This window comes from Gymnodraco acuticeps, unplaced genomic scaffold (assembly GCF_902827175.1).
Source record: "Gymnodraco acuticeps unplaced genomic scaffold, fGymAcu1.1, whole genome shotgun sequence".
NCBI lineage: Eukaryota > Metazoa > Chordata > Actinopteri > Perciformes > Bathydraconidae > Gymnodraco > Gymnodraco acuticeps.
The window spans coordinates 745,571-772,156 of NW_022990943.1; the positions used below are offsets into that span (position 1 = coordinate 745,571).

At 40.3% G+C, this 26,586-nt stretch overlaps 1 protein-coding gene across 1 annotated transcript in view; it reads left to right on the top strand.

Annotated features, from left to right (window-relative positions):
- Window positions 1-25,197, top strand: part of LOC117558532 (calpain-1 catalytic subunit-like) — a 37,228-nt gene extending 12,031 nt beyond the window's left edge. The window contains 17 exon segments of the mRNA XM_034234782.1: window positions 2-11; window positions 97-271; window positions 789-863; window positions 1,030-1,115; window positions 1,601-1,675; window positions 1,868-2,019; window positions 2,676-2,845; window positions 3,233-3,441; window positions 3,527-3,566; window positions 3,689-3,763; window positions 4,667-4,724; window positions 4,877-4,938; window positions 21,849-21,917; window positions 22,056-22,134; window positions 23,991-24,107; window positions 24,217-24,269; window positions 24,721-25,197. Of these exon segments, the coding sequence (XP_034090673.1) occupies window positions 2-11; window positions 97-271; window positions 789-863; window positions 1,030-1,115; window positions 1,601-1,675; window positions 1,868-2,019; window positions 2,676-2,845; window positions 3,233-3,441; window positions 3,527-3,566; window positions 3,689-3,763; window positions 4,667-4,724; window positions 4,877-4,938; window positions 21,849-21,917; window positions 22,056-22,134; window positions 23,991-24,107; window positions 24,217-24,269; window positions 24,721-24,747 (1,532 nt within the window). The 3' untranslated portion in view covers window positions 24,748-25,197.
- Window positions 25,198-26,586: the final 1,389 nt, after the last annotated feature.

Sequence of the window (26,586 nt, forward strand, 5' to 3'; positions counted from 1 at the left end):
GCCTATGCCAAGTATGACAATGACATTGTTTCTCAATAATTGTTCTTTCTAAGCATGAATTGTATCTGTAACAATATTTTTACATCGGTGTTTTAGAGTGTGTGGTTCCTATATGGACATGAATGCTGGAACTCCTGCCGAGGCCATGATGGACTTCACTGGTGGTGTTCACATGTCGATCGCGCTGTCAAACCCCCCCACAAACCTGTGGGAGCTGATGTGCAGAGCTAACCAAACCAAGTCTCTAATGGGCTGTGGTACAGCTCAGAGGGTAAGGACACATTTACCACACAAAACCATCACTGGCTGGATACTTTTCAACTTCTCTTTAATCGTAAGATAAATTCAACAAATTTCATTTTCAGTAACCAAGGAGAAAAACAAGGAACCTGGAATAGAAAACGCTGCAAAATAAGATCTAGCTGTTCATGTCAGTTTTTGCATTTTCAAAAGCTTATAAGCGTTTTTTTTTAAACATCATACCAATGTAAAGTCTATAGATGGAACAGGTTTGGCCAGCTACAAACACACTACTGAGCATGTGCAGTAGGTAACAAACCTTAAGGAAAAATGAATGGCGGCCATCTTGAATTCCAGTATCAATGGTCAAGACTTGCCTCCTGTTTCTATCTTCTCTATAACTCTGTATTCCAACATTTAAAAAATATAAATTTAACCTAACCACATTATTTTTGATATTTTAGCAATTAGATAAGTAGATTGTAGACAAGTTTTCACTTGTCTACAATCCGTTAACAACATAAATGATTAAAATGTTTGACTTGTAGGAGACATCTGCCAATACCGTATTACCAAATGGATTGGTCCAAGGCCATGCCTATACTGTTACAGGTGTGAAACAGGTAAGGAAATAAACTTAAGACATTGCAGAAGGTAACATTACCTACAGCTATTAAATAGGTTTGTAAGCTTTTACTACCTTTGCATGAATCATTTGAAAAAATTGATTGCATTTTGATGAGCATATGTTAAATAATTGTGGTGCTGTCTGCCATGATGACTGTTCAGATGATGAGCCGAGGGCAACAAATAAACCTGGTGCGTTTGTGGAACCCCTGGGGCACAGGAGAGTGGAACAGAGACTGGAGCGATCGGTGAGAACAACTTCAGAGAGACATGGCTCTTATTTGAAGACATATTGAGATTGTTTTCCATATGATAATATAAATAAAGATTGGCAGCAGCCATGGGTCTTTTTCTGTATTGGAATATACGCAATGCAATGGCCTTTATGGTACATTCCTAAAGGTAGTATTTAGAAGGATTAAAAAGGTATATCAAGAATGAAGCGTGAGAGCCAGGATCCTTTTTTATTTTTATATAAAATCACTTGTGTTACCTTTTCTGTACATTCCCATAGGAAACCTATTAAGGACTTGAAACGGTCATTTGGTTATGGATATTATAAAGTAGTTCTGTCATTTAAAACCTAAGCTTTGTACTGTGCCACTGTATTTGCATATAAACAGAACATGGGGAGAGGCCTAATGTTCTAATCTCCAGGACATATTATGTTTCTGTAATAACATGCCCCTGAATGTCTAGAATCAACTGAAATACAATATTGTCCCTCTTTAAGGTCTCCTCTGTGGCAAACCGTGAGTTCCAAAGATCGGGAAATGTGCCTTTCAGTGGCTGATGATGGAGAGTTTTGGTAAGCCAATTCAATTGAATGTTGAAACCTTTCTATGCACCTGGATTTTAATATACAGTAGCAACTACTTCAAAACACTTTGGAAAGAAAGATAATTAATCTGTACCTATTGAAAATATGTCAGGTTAGGGTTTCATAGTTCCAGCATCATATCCAGAGGGCAAATATATCATGTCAAATGAATCTCCATAGGATGAGCCTGGAAGACTTGTGTGAGTTCTACACAGATCTGGACATCTGCTCCCTGAGTCCAGACTACCTTTCTACCTGTCACTGAAAGACCTACATGAATGATGGCCGATGGGTTGCAGGAACAACTGCTGGAGGATGCATGAATAATAGAAGTACTTAAAGAATATCTGGACTTACAATGAATAAGGCTGGATAAAATGTGCCATATTATGTGATCGATTACTCTTTAAAGGACTAGGAAATGACACCTGTCAAATCACCAGATAACATAATTTAACAGAGGTCACACTCCTTTTTCCTACTTAGTTTTTTTAATGTCCCTTTTGTCTAGGAAGTGACTAAACAAGACTAGGGTTAGTCTTAATCTTAGCCCCAACCCTAACCTTTATGTAAGAGCATTGGAGCATTCTGGGGCGGCAGTACCTGAATCAATAATGGCTTGGCTGGGAACCACAGGGTCGCCGGCAGTGGCGCTGCAAGACACTCTGGGTGCCCCAGGTAGAAGAGACATGCCCCCCAACACATCCAGCACAACCACCCCCCTGTGGTGCCTTTTGAGCAATGCAAAGCTTGACTTAGAATCTTGTAAAGCACAGAATAACCAAACAATTCACATTTATTTGTTTACAGAAGCTATGATAATGTAGATTCAGTAATAGATAGTTGACCATTTAAACTTCAATTTGCCTTGTTACTCCATTTTTTTGTTCAAAACGTTTTAATGTTATCTTGATAATATATCAAATCACATATCAGACTATTTACAAAATTATACATGCAAATAAATCATACTCTCTTTGTCTTGCAGACAGTTACTGGACCAATCCACAGTATCGGGTCAACATTGGCGGTCAAAGTCCGGAGAACAATGGAGAGAAAAATGTGCTGGTGTCTCTCATGCAAAAGCCTGACAAGAGAAACAGACACCTGGTTCAAAGCCTCCACATTGGTCTCTGTGTATTTGAGGTAAATACTGTTGTTCCTTTTGCTTTTGTTGTCAAAGTATAAGGACTGTTATGGATATACAATCAGTAGATTTGGAAGGCAGCCGAGGTTGTCAGATTGAAAACAACAATACACAAGAGTTGGTTAGTGAGGTAGATCTAAGACTTAGGCAGTGTCTGCTTTCTATGTGTGTGAATGCATATGCTTGTTAGAAAAATACAATAATTTAATTGAACATTTGACGCTAATATATTAAATACATTTCTTTTTTTCGCCAACATGAACTCTACTGATTTCCCTCAAGGTGAAAGACAAGGTAAGAAATGTTTCCCTTTTTAAACCTCCGTCCACATTTTGCAGCTCAGGTGACTGATTTAAAGAGTTAGGGTTAGGGTTAACCCTCTTTATTTATGACTACAGTGCAAGGCGCAGAAGGGGAAGTTCCCAGCCTCCTTCTTCAGTAGCCACGCACCAGTTGCCCAAAGTAAAACCTACATTAATGCACGTGAGGTGATGGAGTTCCTGATGCTGAGGCCTGGTGAGTACCTCATCGTACCGTCCACCTTCAATGCCAATGAGAAGGCCTCCTTCATCCTGACCATCATGTCCAAGGCAGAGGCCATGGTCTAGTAAGTCCCTCTCTCTACTACCATTAACCAACTCTCTTTGTACATCAAACAATAAAACCTGCTAAATCTAATTATTTCCTGACAGTGAGAACTCTGGTGACCCTCAAGATGAGCCAACTGAAAGGGTGTGTAAGATATAATGATATTCCATTGTTGTTTATTATTCTGATTCTATGTCCTTAACTATAACTTTTTATAAATGTCATTTGGGGTAAAATTCATCTCTTGCACTTTATCTTTATTTAAGTTAAAAATCAAACAAGTCAAAAATGAACAGGACGACGAGAACAAGATATCCTTTTTCCGCCAAAACTCCGACAAGGTAATATTTTCATTCTCACTGCCTAGCTAAATACCTAATTGAAAAATTGAATTGTCATTGATTAATTCTTTGAACATGTGATTACTGCAGTTCCCTTTTAGCATTTTTGTGTTTTTCAGCTCATTGTTTTGATTAAACAGTCCACATAGGTCCATCCATCAAGTGGACAGGAACATGACTGAATTGCTTGTATTTTTTTGTGTCTGCTGGATGTAGGCTGACAGAGCAACATCAGCATTAGTGTTAAGCCTCCAAACATATCTTAATTGTTTCGAAGGGAGCTGCTGTAACGTTGATGCGCTAACTGTTCAATTTCACTCGGCCTGGTGTTCCTTACATGCGCTTATGCTAGTCCACATACCACTCCACTTGGTGACGATGTTATTACGTTGTTTGCCAGGAGCAATTTGGCTGTCTTTCTTTGTATTCATTTGAAGACAAATTATGTACATTTCGGTAACCGGGGACCTCCTTACACAAACTCATTTGAAAACTATCATTTGTTTTGTTATCTTCTTCTTGGCAAACCAGCTTAAGGTACTTACAACACGAACGGTACTGGACTGTGGAACTAAACGTCAGCATACGTGTAGTCAAAGCACATGCTAACTGAACACTTCCTTTGCTGACATGGCGGATAATGTAATTTGCACCACAACAGCAAAAGCAACTGAATTATTTGGCCTTTAGCTAAGAGGCTAACATCTCCTGCTGATTTAGCCTGATTTTTGTGATTGCAGCAAGACAAATGTTAGCCAAATACGGAAACAGTATTCGCTAGCTGGACGTATGGACAGGTCCAATCTTGTTTTCTTTTAGCTTGTGGCTAACAGCATACTCACTTACAAAATATTTGGATAAGTTTACATCAGTCTATTTAATCTTGCTTTCATCCATTTCCAGTACGAAGAGGTGGATGCTGAGCAGCTGCAGAGGCTTCTGAATGAAAACGTGGTGAAAGGTTTGAACTGTAAAATCATATGAGCAGGTTTTATAAAAAAACAAAACAAGAGTCTTAATATACAGTATGGTCATTATCTAAAGTGAAATGGGCACTGCTATTGCAGGGTAAAGGCCATAGTAACCATGCTTAATGATGCTCTTCTTCTTTAGGAGATTTGAAATCTGGAGGCTTTACCATTGATGCCTGTCGCAGCATGGTCGCTCTGATGGATGTATCCTGTTGATGCATTTGATAACATTGATGTTGATTTCGGTATTGATACCAAATTAATTTAAATTAATAATAAAGTAAAGATGTATACTTTTTTTTTATTTACCTCTAATAAACATATTAAATAAAAGGCTAAAACATGAAACATCATATAGGCTACAGCTCTTAATACCTTAAAGGGGACCTATCATGCAAAATGCACCTTTTTATGTCTTTTATACATATGTGTCCCCGGCGTGTCAAGGCAAGTTAGGCAAGGCAAGTTTATTTATATAGCACTTTCCAACACAAGGCAATTCAAAGTGCTTAGGGTGTCAGGGAACTCAAATAAAACCCTCTCTTTTCCTCGGTGCGCAAATCTCTGAAAACGGGGCTACAACGAGCTGATCCAGATTTGCCATTGATGTTATTTACCTCATATCGGATGGCACCAACGTGGTGGACCCACGGCCCTATTAGAAACTCGCTATCAGAATCAATGCCCGACGTGTTTTGGATGTAATATGGTCTTTGTTTACATTCGCAAGCATGCCAACACTCAGAGCTAAGCTGTACTGGAGAGCACATGTGTGAAGAAGCAGGAAATATAAAGGAACTCACCTTGTGGTAAACCTGCAAGAGAGAAAGCCTTTGAGCTCCATACTGTTTCAGAAATTATCCTGCATTTATTTTAGACAGTATCTTTCGGGTCCCCTATGAGCCCCGCCCCCTTCATAGACATGTTTTTTATTCATTTTTATATATCTGAGACCAGTGGCGGCGCTAGGGGGTGGCTACTTGGGCTCAAGCCCCGGATGTTTTCTGAAAAGCCCCGGATGTTTCACTTAAAAAAAAAAGAAAATGTGTTGAAAACGTCTCGGGAGTAATGTGCAGTACCGGAGTCCACCAAAGTGGCAGCCGCTGTGTAGCCTTCCCTGCCCTGAAGAAGAAGAAGTGATCCTTCCTAGTCAAGCCCCCAGGAAGTGCGCCGGACTCTGATGAGAATATTCGTTGTGGCCAAACGGTGGTACTACATAACCGTTAGGTTGCTGGGCCCGGAAACACTTTTTCCCATTGACTTACATTGGGAAAGAGTGGTCTGTAAATCGTTAGATCATTTTTTTAAAACTAAATAAACTACCCAGTATGAACGTTTGTATAGCCCTTATTAAAAACATTCGGTCCTCAAGTTGTAAAATGTGCTAATAACGTTATTCTGAGAGTTATTTTCCTCGGCATTATGAACGTGCATCTAACCTACGGGTATTTATGGAAACATTTTACACCTTTCCTTCAAGTATTATACGTTTTAGTTACTTGTGGGTAGGGATGCTCCGATCGCCAATTTCGGGGCCGATCGCCGGAATCAGTATCGGCCGATACCGATCGCCGATCCGATCGAGTGGGCGGGGCCTAAATGGAAGATTTAAACATCACTTTAAATCTTCCATTTAAAGTGATGTTTAAAACTCAGTTAATGGGGCTCATTCACTGGAGCTTCCACAAACAACAATCAATTTAATTATTACATTCAAATGATGTACATTATTCAAGTTTACATTCACTTTGGATAATAACACGGGAGAAATGAACGGAAGCGCTCTCTTTTCCTCTCTCCCTCCCCCTCTCCTCTCCTGACAGCCTGTCAGTATCTCAGGCAGCTCACTGATCCAGTAATGAGTGACCCGACAGTGAAGAATAAATATATTTATTGTGAGGGAATAATTGTAGCTTTACATAAGATATTTGACCTTTCGGCTTGTTGACATTTTACGACCAAGCCGAAGTCTGTTATCTGTCTTAAGGAATGGGAAGTGTCACCTTTTGCTGCCATTATCAGTTTTATGACCGGTCAACTCTCGGTCACAAGAGCCATAGAGTCAGATAAAGTGATTCAGTGATTCCAGGTGTTCACAGATGCCTTCCCCAATTTGTGGGTTGACTCCCTGTAAACTGGTTAAAAGGTCTACTGAGATGAGAGGCTGATTCAGATTTGACATGGCAAACCACCGTGCAGTCAGAACCTTTGACTGTGTGACTTGTGATGTGAATTTCTCCGGCCGATGCTTGTAATAAACTGCCAGTGTTTGACATCAGAACTCCTGCTCGTCCTGTGTCTCCTTCATGAGTCGGTGACTCCCACTGCATTGCTACACAGAAGTTTCCTCCACATTTATAATAACTAGTTTAGCTAGTTCCAGAGGTAGATAAAATCGCTAAGTGTGTTAGGTCTAACTCTTGTGTGTTTCGCTCCGCTTACCGGTCCGGCGGGCGGAGCTGCAGGATTTCTGCTTCACACACACGTTGCATACCGCTATTTTACTGTCTTTTTCGGACACCTTAAAATATTGCCAGACCGGTGAAGCCATTTTGGCGAGCTTGTTTTGCCGCACACAGAGAAAAGTGTCATGTATTTTACGTCATGCGATCGGCTCTCGCGATCGGCATGTTTAGAGAGCACCGATCGATCGGTAGAGAGTGAGTATCGGCCGATCTCGATCGGTGACCGATCGATCGGAGCATCCCTACTTGTGGGCTACTTAACATGAATAATCACTGTTACTATCCTTTTACTCCATCACATTTCAAAGAGAAATAGGCTATTGTTATTTTAACTCCACCACAGTAATCCATCATCAGCTTTACTTTTTAGATAAAGATTTAACTCACAATTGATCATAACAGCTTTCAAAATACATACATTTGTATATATTACCAAGTGGTTTCATGTACAACCCACACAAGTACAGTATGGGGGTTATTCTCTATCTTTATTCAAGAGTGTGGTCTTTAAATTTGAGAGCATACTTTATTGATTTCACGTTCAGAATATGTATTTATTTCCCTCAAACCCTGTCCTCACACTCAAATAGTGCCTGCTTGCACTTAGATTTGCTCTGCTTCTGCTCAAACTGTACGCTTGCACTCAGATATATTGCTGCTTACAGATTTCCTGTGTTCCAGCTTAAAACCTTCTCCTCCATTGCAGTGGTTCCCAACCTGGGGGGCGCCAGGCCTCAGATGATTTGAGGCCAAATATCATATTTAGACACAGAAATGTGTAATTCTTTCTTTAATAGAAATGTTTCTTCTGCCCGTAAAGTGTCCAAACCGGACTTTTCTGGATAAGCGGGAATCCAAATGAATTAATCCTGAGTCCAATAACCATCAAAGTCACTCCAATAGTGCTCCTTAATTACACTTTCATCCTCCTTTAACAAAATACTTCACATTCATCTAGTTTGTGACAGTAGTTGTAGCATTTTTGAGACTTTTAAACTTGAATTACCGCTGTTTGTGTGAAACGCTCAATGAACTACATCTCTGGTCTCCCACAACAACACAGGTCACCAAGATGGCTGTCACTACTGTCTTGTCAACAAAACGATTGACTACCCTTACTATCACCACAATTAAACACGTCCAGAAGAATGTCATGCAAAGCTGCCTGCCTGCCTTCCTTTGATTATCTCTGAACTGCCTGGTCTTTTTAATGTTTAATGTCAACCATTTGTGCAGATAGCATGAAGTAGAAAAGATCGGCGATCGCCGATGCTAGCGTTAGCATTTCTCCCCCGGGCTTAAATTGTGTATTATAGAATGATCACACCGGTGACAGTACTCTTCAAAGGGTTCACGAAATATGACTACTACTCTTACTTTTTAACATATTGGGTTACTTAATGTTACTTCATATTAAGGCCAAAAAAAAATGACAAGGATGTAATGCTAACTAACGTACTAGCTACTAGCTAGGTAGCTAGCTAACTTGATCCAGCCACTCCTGGTCCTTTCATCAGACGGAAAGCGAAAGAACGAGCAAGACCCATTGCTGGTATGATAACAACCTGGTACTAAGCACACAGGCATCTTGTTAAAGTTATCTTAGCCAGCGCCATATAGATAGATTCTATCTATATATATATCTTAGCTATCTCTTAGTGGAGGAAAACAATTGTGACATCACTTACGCGACTCTGGGATTTGTAGTCTTTCTAGTTGCGTATTTTTCATAGTCTTATATTTCAACAGTTTTACGACAAACTGACTTTTTTGACATGGAAATTATATGGAAACATCATATGTGTAGCACAATTCAAACGGGATCGAAAGATACGTTTTCTCTCTCCATTGACTTCAATACATTATTTTTCCGAAATAAGGTCCCATGGACCGGAAGTAGATGGGCGTGACTTCGCCACTCTATTTACTTATGGTGCGTTCACTTTACTTATGGTCAAATCAAGCAATCTGATGTTTCTTAGCCGTGATATAATGAGCGTATATCCCGGGTATAATTGTAGTTAGTAGGCTTGTTTGAGACAAGCAAGACCTGCGCAGACCTGCGCAGTTGCGATCAACGTCTTGCTAGTGCGTATGATGGTTAGTCATTTTGTCCGACTTGCTCTGGAGGCCCGCCCACATGAGACTTTGAAATTTCGCGGGACAAAGACGCCCGCAGCCTTGAGAGCGAGGCGAGGCGAGTTGGCGCAGTTGCTCTCCACGGGCTGCGGAAGCGAAATGCTTGATGGGAAACGGCTCGCTGGTATCTCGAGCTGAGCGCTCATTGGTGGTTTTTACCACGTGCTGGTGATGAAACTCTCCAATTGGCTGGCAAAATGTTGTTGTTGTTTTGTGTCAGTTTTACGTCGCCACTTCCATTCACATTTTTCATCATTGTTCCACAATATTTATCATCATGAAATGAATATCTATATATGTTATACTATACTTGCACTGCTTACCGTTTTCATACTTTATATATCTTAGCATATTCATACACACTGTTCATACTGCTCTCAGGCTGCTGTGTATATCTAGTGTATTCATAGCCCTCACTGTTTATTCATCATTCAATTCATTCTATATGTTATTCTGTAGATTGTGTACATTACTTTTCACTTTACTGCTTGTTGCACCTGGTTAGAAGCTAAACTGCATTTCGTTGTCTCAGTACCTGTAATATGTGCAATAACAATAAAGTTGAATCTAATCTGGAGCAGGAACAAATGTATTTACTTAGTACATATCTGACATTAACGATTAAACACATGTGTGCATTCTTTATAAATGCAAACCGAGTCAAGCCGACTCCGGAGGTGGCGGTATGCACCTTAAAGTTGTTTGCAATCCGCCAAAAAACCGAGAGAAGAAGAAGAAGACGAAGCCGACTCCGAGCATGGACTCCGAGCTGTCCGACTTCAGGCGAGCTTTTTGAGACCTCCCCCGGCTGCGATCGGCTATTCTCGTCTACTTTCGAGGCGAGCCGCAACGCGTCTCAAACAAGCCTAGTTACTTACTTACTTTCCTCCTGTTACATTACGTCCGTTACGAAACTAACTAACAAAGCTTAAGATGGAAACATTTAAGATTAACTTCGACCTCCGGGGTGGCCTTACTATGGAGGAGTGGATTGAAAAGTGCCTATCTCCAGAAAAAATAAGCACCTAAACGACGACAGTCTAATATGTTCGCTAGCTGTTATTGTTGTTGCATAGCAACCACCTCGCACTATGTTTTGTGCAGAAGGCAACGGAGGGACTATTTTATTTTATTCCCGGGCTGATTTTAAGTCCCAGTCCGCCACTGAACGTAGCTATTATGTAAGGTGCTGGTATATATACTAACTGTGCTTTCCCCCCCCAAAAGTTGTAAATTAAAGAAGTGAAGTACATGTTATGTTATAAAGCCGTGGAGGGCGGTAGTTTATAAACCAAAGAGTAACCGCCCTTACGGGACGCACTAATAAGTAAAGCGAACGCACCCGCAAGGACACCTGGCCTTACAAGTACAAACCACAGACTGTCTGTGTCATGGCGAATACAGTCGCTGGTTTATTTATGTCTGTAGGCCGTTGTTATGAGCAGGGGCGTCGCCTGGACCTGAAAACATTCGGGGCTTAGCCCACAGTGGCGGTGGCCGCGGCGCTACAGTGGAATATTCTACTGCAACACTCCCCACACGCACACACACAGTACACCCGCGACTGTTACAATGAAGGCTCAATAATCAGCTCACGGCATATAGGCAGGGGTAAAGTGCTATTTTTTTCTGAGTGGGGGGGGGACCTCAACTCCTCTAGGGGGGTCCGGGGGGATGCTACCCCGGGAAGATCTTTTTTAAATATTGAAGTTAAAAGCATCAATCTGGTGCACTTTGAGAGCAACATTAAGAGATCTATGGATACCTCTCTCAACACCCATATGAAACAGAACTGTAAACAGATTTTCTTTTTCTTTATGGATATTTTACAAATCACTCCCCTTTTAAACTCTATTCTTGTTTTACTGCCATATAGACTATAATGATCATATGAAGGTATGCCGCGGAAATAATCTTTTGAATAATTTGTGACCAAACCGTTTGAGACCCACTGAGTTAACGGCGCATTGACACCAGCCTTTTATAGTCCGGTTGAATCTAACCCTGGTGCGTTTAGCTGCTTGGTGCGGTTAATTTGGGTCGGTGTGAACACAGTCCGAAACCTCTGAAGTGAACTAAACAACCGGACTCTGGTCCGCTAAAATAGGTGGTCTCTGAACGCTTGCTTGCGAACTCTGGAGCGGTTCATTGCTGGTGTGAATGCAGTCCGCACCAAAACATAGGACGCGTAGTATTTACGTTAGGGATCGACCGATATGGCTTTTTCAAGGCCGATACCGATACCGATTATTAGTAATCAAGGAGACAGATAACCGATATTTGGAACCGATATACATTTGCAGTAAAATCAGAAAATCTTGGTGTCAAAATGTAGAATAACACAAACTCCAACACAACTCAACACAACTTCTTTGAAATGCATTTAAGCATATATTATGTTTAATGAACTTTTAAACATCTTACAACTGGTTTCCTCTCTGTGCCCTTTTCTTTAGTGCAGTCATCTGCAATGAGTTAGAGAGAGAGACAAGAAGTGGGGCTGCAGGCTGACATGCTTAACTAACAATAATGCTTAATTTATTATATCTGTCTATCTAGCATAAAATCCCAATAAGCTGCTAGCAACTGCAAAACACTAGTGCTAGCTAATGTTTTGCAAACTATTAAAAGTGAGGCTATTACAGTAGACCTAACGTTAGTCTATTAGCCTCACTTCTAATATTTTGCTAAACATTTGCTAGATACATGTTGGCTATCTAATGAGCTTCACATATCAACCTGAAAAACTGCGAGGCTCCACTCGCAGCCCCCCCTCCGCACCACAGTTACTCCGCTGCGAGACGCTGCAAGCACCCCCAACTCTGACTGACTTCCCGCGTCCCTGTGTAACTGGGAAACTGATAGAATTGGATCATAAGATCGTGGTGTTTTTGCAACTTCCGCATAGGGATGTTTATTGAACTTCGGTTTAACACATGTATGGCTCTGCCGCTCAGCGCTGCTGCTTGCTTCAGTCTGTGTTCTTTCGCACCTGCCTGTAATCTGAGAAGGTCCCGCCTCTCTGGCTGGCTCCCGCCCAGAAAATCTTCAGTAATAGCCTATCAGATAGCGCTGTGGGCGGGACATTGCTCGTGTACACAGAGTGGTGACTGCAGCCAGAGAAACGGCCGCATCAGAGCCAAAGTTGTATCGGCAATTTGATACAAAAAAGGCCGATACCGATAATCGGTCAAATGCGGAATATCGGTCGACCCCTAATTTACGTGTCACAACCTAGGCGCAGCCAACAAAATATACACAAACAAGAGTAGCAAAACCAACTAAAAAGAAACAAACCTTACAACTCAAAATCTTACCTAACCGAGAAAATAAATATACAGGCTTCTTACCTACACTAACGTAAACAGGAGAAAACGATCAATCCAAAAGGGAAAAGAAAAACAAAAGGGTTTGCACTCCTGAGAACATACATCTGTCTTGCAAAGACAGGTAAAGTGACACTGGCCCGCAGCCAGAGGAGAAGGACAAAACGATACCAAGGTGCGCTCACACTACCACAGAACAAAAATATCAACAAATAAAAGCGCCACGTTGGGAGTAGGAGAAGCGGAGTCAGTGAAAGCGGCCGAGGAACTGCACGGCTGCAGTTAAATATCCTCCCGTCTCCCCAGGTGGACCAATCAGCCTGTCGAGGGCCTCCAATCAGCTACCGGGCACCACCTGTTCACTCATACGCAGCCACAGACACAGGAGGAGGAAGAAAATACCTGCACACAAACAACATAACGACCCAGGGTCGTAACACCATCTCATAATGTTCACATAGAAACTAGCTGTCAATAGGAATATAATTCAAAATAATTATAATTTCATGCAAAAATCTGTCTCAAAAAGAGGTTGCACATTTAAATTCAGGTGTTGTTATGGCAACGTCAGTGGCCAAACAGCCACATTTACTGCTGCAAATACGTTCAAACATGCTGTCGACACATAAAGCAGTGGCAACTATGCCACCATTTCAGCTGACTTTTTCTCAGAAATACTGTCACATAACATCCATATATTTCAGTGCTAAGCTAACTATGAAACACTTTAACTGACAGGACTCAGGATCAACTGTGTAATGTAAGGTAGCTTCTAGCTTCATGTCGAACAGTCAACATTTTCCAGAGAGCTTTCTTTGAAATCACCAGGTAACGCTAAAAAACATTACATTTAGATTGTATGACAAAGTGTTTATTTAATATATCTGGCTAGCTATAGCTACTTGCTAACGGTTTAGCTTACCCCCGCGATTAAAAGTAACGTCAACGTAGCTGTAATTTATGCTTTGCTTACATGTTCGCATAACTTTGAAGTTTACTGACATTTACATACCTTGTTTACCTGGCCCAAGTGGTGGCTCTGTGGTTGTTGTGTGAGCCACCACTTGAGAATTGTCGTATTTCTTAAGAAATCTTTTTCTTATGTCCATCTTCAAAAACTCTGAGTCCGACTGACAGTTTAAACATTGTCACAGGATAGGTACCTGTCAGCCAATAAGACACGTTTATTTCCATGTAACTCTCTGGTTGGTCTGGTGTCTTGCCTCTGTTGCATTCACTGAACACAGTAAATTACATTTCTGCCGTCCTCTCACGATGAGGTTCAGGTAAAGCACGGTTAATGTATTATATTATTGAGGGAGAATTGTCCGGGCTACAGAAATAACATTCGGGGCTTTGGTCCTGTATAATAACGTCATTTTACAGCTTGTGAGAGCAGTGCATTCATCGGTGTTCGTTTTAATGCTGCCAGTTTGTTGACGGCCTGTGTGTTGATGGGACTTCTCATGCTCCCTCAATGTTTCCCCTGCCTTTTGCCAGTTCTTAAATCCTCCTTTCACAAAACTCCCATCCCTGATCTTGTCTGCACTGAAACAGAAGAAGCACACCGCATTATCACTTTCTCTTATTATTTAGTGAAGCTTTTTATTAACTGCTTACACTAAAATGCTAACTCAAAAATAGTAACTCAAAATAAAACTTTTGTATTGATTTGTTTAGTGAACTTTTTGGCGTTGCAGTTACAACTCTCCGCCAACAGATGGGGGTGCTGCAGCCCCCTCAGCACCCCCCCCTTCCCGCGTCCCTGACGCCACATTACACTCTTTACGTCACAAACAAGGATGGTGGATGAGAATAGATCTATAAAACGATAAGCAATGCGCCAGAATCAAGGTGAGACTATCCGCATCCTTTAAAACTCTACGCACATTCGTTTCACCGAAATAAGTAAACGACTGTATTTGAGTGAGTTAAATGACACCTATCATGCTATATTTGAACAATATATTGTAGGGCCATACCTATATAAAGTATATAAATATAGTATATATATTTTCAAAATACCAAAAAGATCCTGCATTTTAGCCATGCCTCATTTCGCTCTATTTGCTCTTTCCAGCGCCATATAGAGAAGAATTACGACAGCGGAGGACCAAAATGCTTGATCGTCACGTGGTTCAGGGAGACTCAATAGTTCCCCGGAAGTTCGTGGTGGGACATTTGAATGCATGATTACCGGAGATAGAACTATGATTTTTGGTAATAAGTAGTGAATAAAGGTTTTGATTTGCAAAATGTATACAACATATCGATGTGTATGTATACATCAATATTTGAAAAAGTTAAATTTGCTAATATTTGAGGATTAAGATAAAATAAGAAGTACTTTATTGATACCAATTTGGGAAATGTTTGCTTTGCAGCAGCAAAAGACAAGGCATTGTACATAAGACAGTTAAAAGACTAGAATTAAACAATCGAAAATGTAAACATCTCAAATAGAAATAAAATAGCAGAAAATATACATAGTGTGAACAGCTATCTTACCTGTTAACATATACATGTTAGGCTAACGTTGCCTTGGTTAAAGAGCCTGTTGCTGTTGTTTATTGCTTTGAATTGTTTAAAACAGATATTATCTTCTTAAACTTGAATGGTAGTCAGGAGCATCACTTCCTAATGTTTGATATATTTAGAGGGAGGGAAGGAAGGTTTCAAAATTCAGATTTAGATTCATTTCTACAATTTCTTTAATTCATGGTGGTTTCAGTAATCCCCTGGTAATTGAGGACATAAGTAATCTAAATGAGTAATGTCTTCTTTATGACTTTCAGAAAGGACAGGAGACCGACAGGTGCCTATCAATTATTGTCAACTGACAGTAAATAAATGGAATTCAATAAACATTGAATAGCATGCATGCAGTTTGTCTGTGCCTTTTCCTCCGTGTTGTCCTGGCATATAGTCTCCCCCATGGTTTGCTGTGCTGCCTGGGGATGCTCCAAGCGCTCAGAGAAAGGAGTATGAATGTAAGGTTTCCCCACTGACACAGAGAGGAGGAAATAATGGCTGGCTCAAGTCAGCAAGAGCAATTTAACTATCACAAAAGACAACAACAGCAACAACATATGTGAGGTAATCATATTTTTCACAAAACGAAGACCACACCATTGGGAAGCTTAACGTCTGTTTAATAAAAATAAGGAAAAGGGAGAGGCTTGCAAAGCTCTGGGAGTTGAGACTCAGGTGCAGGGTGAGGGTCTCATTGCAGGTCTTCAGGCTCCATTGAATCCCCCTGGGGTTCTTGTGCTGAAAGAGGGAGACAGGAGAAAGGGTAAGATACATCTAGCAACCTAGAGGATGGGAAATTGCTGACCTATTTTAAACGTACCTTGTGTTTTCACTCTCACTTAAGTCCCTCTCCCTTTGCCATCAATCCAACATCAGCTGAGCTGCAACATAATACAGACAGGTAATAATCAACAGAATCACAAAGACATAATATGACTCTGCTAAAAACACTCACCCATAAGTTATGTTTTTGTTTACTGTTTAGAAGTCTCAAATATCCACTCTAAATCCATATCAATAGTGATGTATCACAAAAATAGCTCTCTTCCTTATTATTGTGTAACGTTAACTATATTATACTAGCTTGAACTCCAAAATGGATATCCTCATTTCACCACCTCCACTCCCTACAATCACACGCCCCAATGTTATATTTAACTAATATGTAACTCCCTCCACCCCGGATAAAAGCACGTTAAGAAGCCCCTTTTCTCTAATTCCACAACGTTGGAGGAAATAACATTAGGAGAACGGATTAATAGGCTGTTCGTTGTTAACGTGTGTTGCTAACTTTATCCGGCATTCTAGCCTAATCTGTTATCTGTAAACGTTAAATATACTGATTGAAGGGATAATCCACTAACATCCTTTAATACACATGTGTAGTTAATTTGATTCAGATGTTCTGATAATATCCGCAATATACATCTTTAAACGTCTTCTTACCTTCAAAAGTCCATCACGAACGGTCTATTATGCTTCAACCATAGACTGCTAGCCACAGTCGCTAACTTCCGGGGAACTATTGAGAGGCGCCACGATCCGCCATTGCTTTAAAAAACTGGTCCATAGAGAACCGCAGTGACGCCTCCTAAAACCCGGAAGTAAGTTAGCATTTTTACCACGTCCGGTTCCTTCGATAAAAAGCAATGCAATTTCTCCATAGGATTTTGGAAAATAGCTCCAAATAAGGTCTGTGTTTGACACAAATTGAAGAGACAGATCACGTTTTGTTCTACGACATTAAATACATCAGCAGTGACCCCACTGGTGATTTCTGAAGAGTTGAAGTGTCTGAAAAACGATGGTTGTTAACAAGTGGCTGAATAGGACTACAGAAGTTGTCCAGGCCGTTTTACGTCATTACGCCGAACACGTAAAACACTCCCGCTAAGTTTGTTTGCCCTGTTCTGCTTGAAAGCAAGTACTTGCCTCCTGCAAACTGTTCAAACAAACGCCTCAACTCGTTCCATTTACAATCTGTATGTTTGAATATGGATCTTAAATTGGCGTGACGTTGAAGCAGCGACCCTGCTGTAGTTCCTTTATAGCATAACGTTAGCATTTTGCTTCTTGCGACTAGATTTATGATTCGAAAATTATAAAAGTAGGATAGACATGTGGATATTATCCGGCTGAACAACACGTGATCTGTCTCTTAAATGTGTGTCAACCACAGACCTTATTTCAAGCTATTTTCAAAAATCCTATGGAGAAATTGCATTGCATTTTTGACGAAGGAACCGGAAGGAGTTTACATCCGGGTTTTAGGATGCGTCACTGCGGTTCTCTATTGGAGTGAACGGAGATGTCGTAACTCTTCTATTATATGGCTCTGGCTCTTTCCAGCGCTGTTTTTGCAGGGGGCTGATTCTGTGAGCTGCAGCTGACCACGCCCCCCTCAGGAGAGGGGAGTGTGCTCTGAGATCAGCTGCTAGGCTGCAGCGGGGAGAAGAGGGGGAGAAAAAGAGATCTCCGTCCACCGTGTTTTATTCTTATAGAAGTAAGAAGAGAAGTAATGGGGCAGAAACCCTCCTTTTTACGCAGCGGTCCACACATAGACATCAAACGGCGACATATATTCAGTTGCCAGTTACTTTTGGCATTAGGGCAGTGATATCCAGTGGTGTAGTGGGGATTTTTTTACTGGGGGAACGCTATTTTAATTAGGTAATCCCAAACAATGCCACACAAGTGCGCACGCGCGCAGTGCACTCACAAAACGGGCAGACAGGTCCACAGAAACTACCGGTATGCTTAGTCCTACTTTAGTTACTGTACTGCAAAAAACAGACGGAACTGCGCTCAACACACATACAGACTCAAAACCATGGACACACTGGCACATAAGTTACATAAACAATTTATAGGCCTAAATTGCATAAACTACAGTATTGCAACTAAGCAGAACTCTCTCTCTCAATCTATTTAAAACTCATAACAAACAAACACAATTCCCAAAGTTGTCCTAAAATTAACTTATTAAATAAACGAAACGAAAAATATAGCCTACTTATGCAAACAACATTGAATCTGGACTTGAATTTATTCTGATTAGGCCTAGCCTACATTGCAAATAAGCAGACAGCGCTGATTTTCACACACACACACGCACACACAAACACACCTTGCGTTTTGAAGACTGATAAATCCGAAATGGATGAACAAACTTTGCAGCCCAGTTTCCCAGCTTTGCAGTCTATCCACGGGTATGCCTCTTGTTTCCTCCGCCACATCTCCTCCGTCCACACCTCTGGGAAAGGTGAGCTTGAGCTAGCCAGGGGAACGTTGCTAGCGCAGCTAACGTTGACGTTAGTGCTAGCATTATCCACGTCTTTAGGCGGCTCTTGATGATGTAGTGCTAGTAGCAGCTTTACTTGTAGCTTCGGTGCTGCTAGCCTCTTTCTTCTTGTGAATTATATTCTTTTTAGAAAATAAGTCAAGTAAAACATGTTAGCCTGCCATTTGTTGGAGTAGTTATCTCTTCTCCGCGCCGATCCTATATGAGTTTGCTTTAAAAGAAGGAAAACTCAAAACAACCAGGACGAGGGTTAAACAATAATCTGTTTTAATAATAAACGGTAATAATACAATACACTTCTCAAAGGGGTCAGCCCTCCCCCTGCTCTGGTCCTAATCCCGGGAGAACTTATCATCTTGACGGCAGCAGGAAAGAGACCGGACACAAGGCCGAACAGGCTTACATACAAGAATAAAACAGGAGGAGTTGGGTCAGCTGGTCATCTTTTCAGGTAATCTCATTGGGAGATGCAAAAGACGCTGTGTCGCAGCGAATCAGCGCGCGCCAGCAGAGGACCCGCAAAGAGTCTCAGTTTGAAGCAAAAACATCTGGTATTTCAGCAGGTTTCACACACACACATTCTACCCTCTGCTGTCGATAGCATGTGTCTATATAAGGGTATTTCCTCTCTGTCCCCTCCACTTCTCATATCTCCAGCTTCTTGTTCATATAAACTGCTACTATTAAATACAAAGTAATTAAGTACACACATATACTATTCAAGATATGTAGACTTCCCTGAAACATACTGGAGATCTTAAGCAGAAGGTACTGTCATCCACCCAGCCCCCTGCTCTGCATAACTACACCTCCCCCACAGAGCAATAAAACCCTGTTTACTCCAACCAGCCCAGAATGTTTATAGCCATTTTTGGTCCTTACATTTATGAAAGGATAAAACAGAGAAATCAATATAAAACACAAACACAGGTATTGTTTGAACAGTATTCACTTAACTGCTACTATTGATAATTACCAGAGAAACTCAAGGGACCTCTTTTAATATCTGGAAATTGCAACAAGACTTTCTGCCATTTCAAATGTAACACACTTCTTAAATATCAGATGATAATAATCTTCACATTATAGAGCTTTTTCATTAGCGTTCTTGAGGGAAAGAGCTGCCGCAAAATCGGCGGGCGGCGAGCTGGTTCGCTGTGGGTGTGTCACTGACACACTCCCAGCTCGCCGCGGGGTCCCGAGCCTGATGACGAATCATAATTATTTAAGGACATCTTTTTTATTTCGTATTATAATTACTGTGAAATGTATTATGTTTTTGTCATTATTACAACAAATACACTCTTGCAACTGATAACACTGGCAATGATTTTATATTTATTAGACTATTAAAAAAAAAGATCATGCTCCAAATAAGTGGGGGTACGGCGTACCCCCGCGTCCAACGCCCACTACACCACTGGTGAAAACTAACCTTGGATGATGGGTTAGTAGACTAAAAGCTTTAGGAATCCAAAGTACAACATATAATAAGTACCCTGTATCAAGATTGATGCAAAACAAGTGATATTTGACCTTTTTAGACAGATTTAGCAAAAAAAACCTCTTCTGGGGCCATTTGGGTGGATTTTCCTTATCTCTGGCCCCCCTTGTTCGATTTTGACATGTGACATCTCTTTCTGACCGTTAGAGCCAATAGAATCGAATGGGAATCGTCCCGCACACACTCATGTTAAAAAAAATATATGGCGTCTTCGCGCAAGCAGTTTTGCTCCATAGTGAAGCTGTCTCTAGGTTTGACATCTCAAAATCGAAAAGCTGATTTATTGCTCATGGATTATCAGAAATCATTCAAAGTGACAGACACATTGGATTAACCTATGGATTAACTTCAGCATTGTTTTTATCGTTTTAATGCCATTGAAGACCACTTTTGACCAGACTACCAGCTAACTAGCTCCATATATTTTGATGTGTGTTCTTGTTATTATCTCCGAGAGTTCGTATGATTGAGTGATAATGAGGATAACCATCGATTCTGTGTCCCCTCACGATGTGAAACGATGGGTTGAGATGTGCAGCAAAGATAAATACTAAGGTTTTGTGAGTGAATTTCGGTGCAGTCATCTGTTAGCATTTTTCGCTCGTTGCTAATTCAGAGGCTCAGCGTTAGCATTGTGGGGTTTTTAAAAAAAATAAAAATTAAAATGATCAGTTAGATGAGTTTCTTTCCGTTACATGGATATAAAACATTCATAGTTTATTAAATGAACATGCCCTCAGACACTGTTTTCTGCAAGATATTGCAGAAGGCCCCCAGAACCGGGGTCTCTCAGGCTTAACAGATTAAATCAATAAAATAATTTTCTAAATCCATAAAAGCATTTCAATTCATATTGGGAGTCAGTCGTTACTTTGTCGAGAATGTGGCCATGTAATAAGCGGGATAATGTGCCTTCATGCCGATCTAGATCCCTCCGCTTCGCGTTGGGCTCCTGATCAGCCTGTCGGTGTTCTTTTCCCTATAATGACCACGTCGCTGCACATTATCCCTTATATATGATTATATAGAGTCATTATTCATTTGTTTTAAAGCAGGAGGCGCAAAAGCTTTCCTCGGGGAGGGAGAAAAAGAGCCACAGCGGAGAATAAACAGAAGGGCAACCATGGCAACTATGCGCGGGAAGTCTTCTTCGCTGCTTTTGTGGCAGACTACAGCGCCACTTACAGGCCTGGCATATGTACTACAGCGTCTCCAGCGCTTTCGAGCAGCAATGGCCGGCCGTGGCCCAACCTCTCATTCCCCTGATAGGTGGAGAATTGACCAATAGCCGTAGCACCACTTTACTGACGTCAGTAAAGTGTTCAAATCTGGATCAGTCTGTATCAGATCCGTTGCAGCCCCTTTTTTTAGAGATTTGGGTATGGAGGAAAAGAGAGAGGGTTGTGTTTTCTGACACTTGGTGAGTTTCCTGGAACACCGGAGACACATATTCATGTTTAAAAGACCTATACAAGTGCATTTTGCATGATAGGTCCCCTTTAAGTTTTCTTCATTAAAGGGTGTTAATGAATAAGTGTTCTCCAGTGCCTTTTGTCCGCTTTAAGGTATTATTAAGGTAGGGTTAATGTTGCTCTCAAAGGGCACCAGATTGATGCTTTTAACTTTAACTTCCTGACCCCCCTAGAGGAGGCGACGATCCCCATAAAGGATGTTCGGTCCACCCCCCACTTGTAAAAAATAACACTTTACCCCTGCACCCCCCCCCCCCCCCCCGAACAACTCCTGGGCTAAGCCCCGGATCTCCTACAATCCTAAATCCGCCACTGTCTGAGACCTATGCTAATGCCTAAAAATTGCATGATAGGTGACCTTTACTGTTTGTTTAGACATCAATCACCGGCAAACTGAATGGGGAGGAATGTGTTCGCCTGTGGAAGAAGGTCCTCCTGTACAAGGTAAAAGGAGTGTTGTAAAAAATGTTTTTATAATATCCAATATTTTGGAATTGCTATATAGTAGTCTCTTTATTCTACCGTAGGACTTTTAAATACAGATATGGGATGATCATTGATGGTGCTTTCGTCTTTTACCAGGACATTTTCTTCCGCACTGACGTTTCACGAACTGGAACACTGTCAATGAAGGAGCTGAGGAACGCTTTCCTAGCTTTAGGTACAAAGCTTAAATTCAAAAATGCATTCTATAGACAGACCTTCCTCTGTTATTGATGATAAATAATCAGATAAAAGTCTCTCTACAGAAACATTAATATTAAAGCATGAAAAAAGGGCAGTGTGCAGGAGTGTATGTTTTGCAATCATAATTGCTATTTCTTGAAAGAATTGCTGGGAAAAGACAAAATAAGTGATACAAACAAGGGCAAACCTGTTAAAAGCAAAAGTTGACTTTAATTAAATGTATTACGTCAACGGGTTCCACATAATTGTATTAGGTCAGTTGGAAGCAATAATATCAACTTGAACCTAATAGTTTTTATTTTCCACATTTAAAGGGATAGTGGAAATGGAACCTCAAATAGTTTCGTTTTAACTTATATACAAGCATAATTACGTACCAAAACAATCACACCTGATTAAAAAAATATAATAATTGCCTTACGCATGTTAGAAGCACTTTATTGCAGCTTCCCCGAAGTTTTTTAGAAACGAAATGTTTCTCAGCCTAACCGGAAGTGACGAAAACTCAGGAAGACGATACGATAACAAAACATGGCGTCTATGCAGAATGAACGTGGAAGGGCAAATATACCAGACAAAGAAGAAGGATTGTACGAGGTATCCAGTGATGATAGCGAGTCAGAAACATCCTCTCGGCTTTCCTACGAAAATGTCGTTTTAGGAACTGAATCTGAATCCGGTTCAGTAAGCGACGATGGTGACAATATTGAGCCAGACGATGGACCATTACGTCCTTATTTGTTCGAGCCCGAGCCCGAGGTGATGGTTCACGGCATGGGCAATGGCGAGGATGACCAGGACCAGGCGCCAGATGATGCACCCCTACGCACAAATAATCTTGACTGGTAGGTCCCTAAGCATAGCTCACGCATCTTAAGATCACCTGTAGCCTTTACAAATATTAATCATTGTTAACCAGTTAAGGCCGAAGGTCCCCCCAGTGGACCCCTCCCACCGTTTTTTCTCTCTCACATGTCTCAGGGCTTCTTAACATTTATGAAACTATTAATGTTTCATACCCTTTTAAAGGTAAGAAACTCCGCTAACTGACAATAAGAACAATTGTTAGCTAGAAAAAACACAAGATTAATACCAAGCCTTTGAATTAGCATTGAGCGAAACAATGCTAACTAATGCTAACGCTTTTTTACACACAACACACGGTAGAAATGCCCTTATTACTATCTTAACTGCACAAACAAGATATACGATTTAAAGCTGAGACTCCACAGATGTAATGTCATCACTGTAAGACCTCGAATTCCTGGAGCTATCAGCCAGAAAAGAGAAAGTAAACAACATCCGGTTCCAAAAATATTACAATAATTACGTCTTACCTTTTTTGATTTGTGATCAAAAGTTGTGTTCAACGGAATAAAAACCTATCTCAAGGTTAATCCAATGTCGTTGTGTCACGTAGAATTTTTCTGTCGCACTACAGCCATACAAAACACATCTATTCACCATAATAAAGGTCGGCTATTCACATGCAAATGCTATTGAATGTCCGCCATTGTTTGTGCCCGTCTTCCTCTGCTCTCGTCATCACCCGAAGATTCCCGACGATTCCCGAAGTATTTCGTTTCATTGAGAGGGCGCAGTAAAATTGAAAATAAAATGAAACTAGGCGGATGAAATTAAAAAAAATTGTTTAATATGCTTCTTTTTAATAAAAATACATAAGTTAAACCCAAAATTCGCGGATTTCCACTATCCCTTTAATTAAAGTCAACGTTTCAATTCATTCAGTGTGGTCATGTAGTGCAAGTGAAAATGTGGCTTTTGCAAAACATGTAATATCCTCAAAATAACTAAATGCATGTTGAACAGGCATTAAGGTCAAGGATGACATGCTGAGTTTGATGGCGCTGCGCTACGGAGCCTCCACTGGACACCTGACTCTGGAGAGCTTCATCAGTCTCATACTCCGCTTCAAATGCATGTACAGTAAGTACCGGAGACATCCATTCTTGCTTTCTAAATATGTTGATGAAGAAATATTTAGAATACATATGACTTATGACAATTGATTTACGAAGCGTGTATTACTCAACAGAAATCTTTAAACAATTGTCTGGGGGACAAGCCATCACTCTTCAGGAGTCGGAGGTAATGAAATGTATTCTTCTTTTAGAAGGTCATTTAAGATTGTTTTACATACCACCATTTTTGGGATAGACTAGAAGACAGAAGAAATACATATTTGTCTCGGATAAAAATGGACATAATGTTATTAAAAGTGGTAATAGACCAACTTTTGTTAATACCCCAAATGTAGTGAAGAAACCAAGTGAAATGCTGATGGTGTCATTATTCTTACATTTGTATTCCATTTTATTTAGTCTTTTATTGGACATTTTACTACTAAGGTTTATATGCATATATTTACTCTATTTTATCTTTTTATTACACATTCTGACTTAAACTTTTTAAGTTTATATAAATTTCAATAAATAAATTGTTTTCTAATTCTGATTTTAATTCTGATAATGCAGCCAACAATCAACATTTACTTCATAATGATTCATTATAGCAAAACATGTCTGTTCTGTATTTTCAGTGGATGTACATTTCCATGTACACTTAACTCAACAAGGGAGATGGACGGAACAATTCTTCAAGAAATACAGGAGTAGTTATTTCAAAGTGTTTTCTTTGATTTGTCATATTACATAATGAGCCAATACATAATAAATACTTTAGTTTAGCTAAAGGGCATTCTTTTTTTACTACTCTAACAATGTTGCATTGCAATACACATTAATGAGAAAAACGCTAAATAACCAATCCTATAACATGAATCTGTAGCACCACGTAGACTTAATGTAAGATGTGATAATAAGATGGAAAGTTATAATAATAACAGACTTAGTTACTGAACTTATTTTTGTAGTTTTATTAGAATTATAATGAAATCTTACAAGGGTTTGTCTAATCACTTTTTGGACATTATATGACATAATATTAAGTACTTTTTAACTGCAAAATCCTTTACCCATTTTTGACAACTTGAATCAAACAATAAAGATGTCAATTCTGTGAGAATATGTGTAAAGTGTTGGAATGGGTTTCGGGCTGGCCTCGTTTAGCATGCTCACTGTCGGTCATCTGCAAATTTCATTTGTCTTGGATAAAAATTATACATGGATTGTCCTGTATTTGTATTGCATAAGAACTGTTTTACTTCTAATGACATTTCAAAACCGTTAAAGAAAAGAAAGAGCTTTTTTGTCATTGGTCCAGCTTACTGATTTAAATATACAGTTGCATTTGATGACTTGACAGTTACAGGAACAATACAAAAAAATGGTGTAAAGTGATTATTCAATTGAAGTGCATAAAAATGATTGGATCATTCAGCAAAGGTCCCATTGAGAAGTATGAGAAGTTATCTTCTCGGACGCTAAACAAACAAGCAGTTGACCCCACAACAGAGTTAACCAATGAGGTAGATGGACAATACAGTTTATAAAGCAAGCTTCTTTTTTTTTAAACAAAGATGATATTTACATGTTGAAACCATAGACTAGATAGATATAAAGGTTGAAACGTGTATTTAAGGTATAATATATAAAATGTACAGGTACAGAGATGTTCGTTGTATGAAGAAAGAGTGTTACTGACACTGTTAGCTTGCTGTCTTTGTGAAACTTGACTGTCATTGCTCTGGATTAGTTTTATGTAGCGCCTCCTAGAGGGATGTGGGAGAATGTTGTGTCTGGGTTATTACCTGTTCTCCCACCCAAAAGTTCACAGATTACTGTTGCACTTCTGCCCTCTGGTGGCTGATGACAGCACAGGGTACAAACCACTCACTGCACAAACAGAAATACATGTTGAGTCCTACTGGGCTTAGTCCATTAGTGTGCGGTTTGTTTCTCTCACAAATCTATCTACTTGTTCAGGAACATTTGCAACAAGATATTGACAGGAATTTATAGGCTGAAAGGAGATTTTCAAATGAAGAAGAAATACATATATCCAGCATATAGTTTAATCAGAATCTGAAAATTGTATATATGCCCGGGGTAAATTGGATTTTGTAACAGTTATGTAATGACTGCAGTGAACACAGGCAACAGACTCAACAGCGCTCAGAGACAAAGGCAGTCGTTTTTGCAAAACGTCGGTACATGCCGGATCACTCAGACAGGCAACCACAACACACGAGAAGTAGGCAAAGCAGGTCCACAAATAATGGGGCACAGGCAGTGGCGGCTGGTGCATTTTTCTCCGGGGGCGGCTCTACTCTGACTTACTGCTTATCTTTCTTACAGTGCAGACGCTTTTCTGCTTGCTCCTGCCTCTGCTTACTTTTTATGCTGATTTTCCTATTCTTATTCTCTGAAAACTTCGAGCAGCGGCTCCTGGACATTAACTTATCACTGGGACAGTTCATCTTCGTAAATAGATGGAGGGTTTCAGC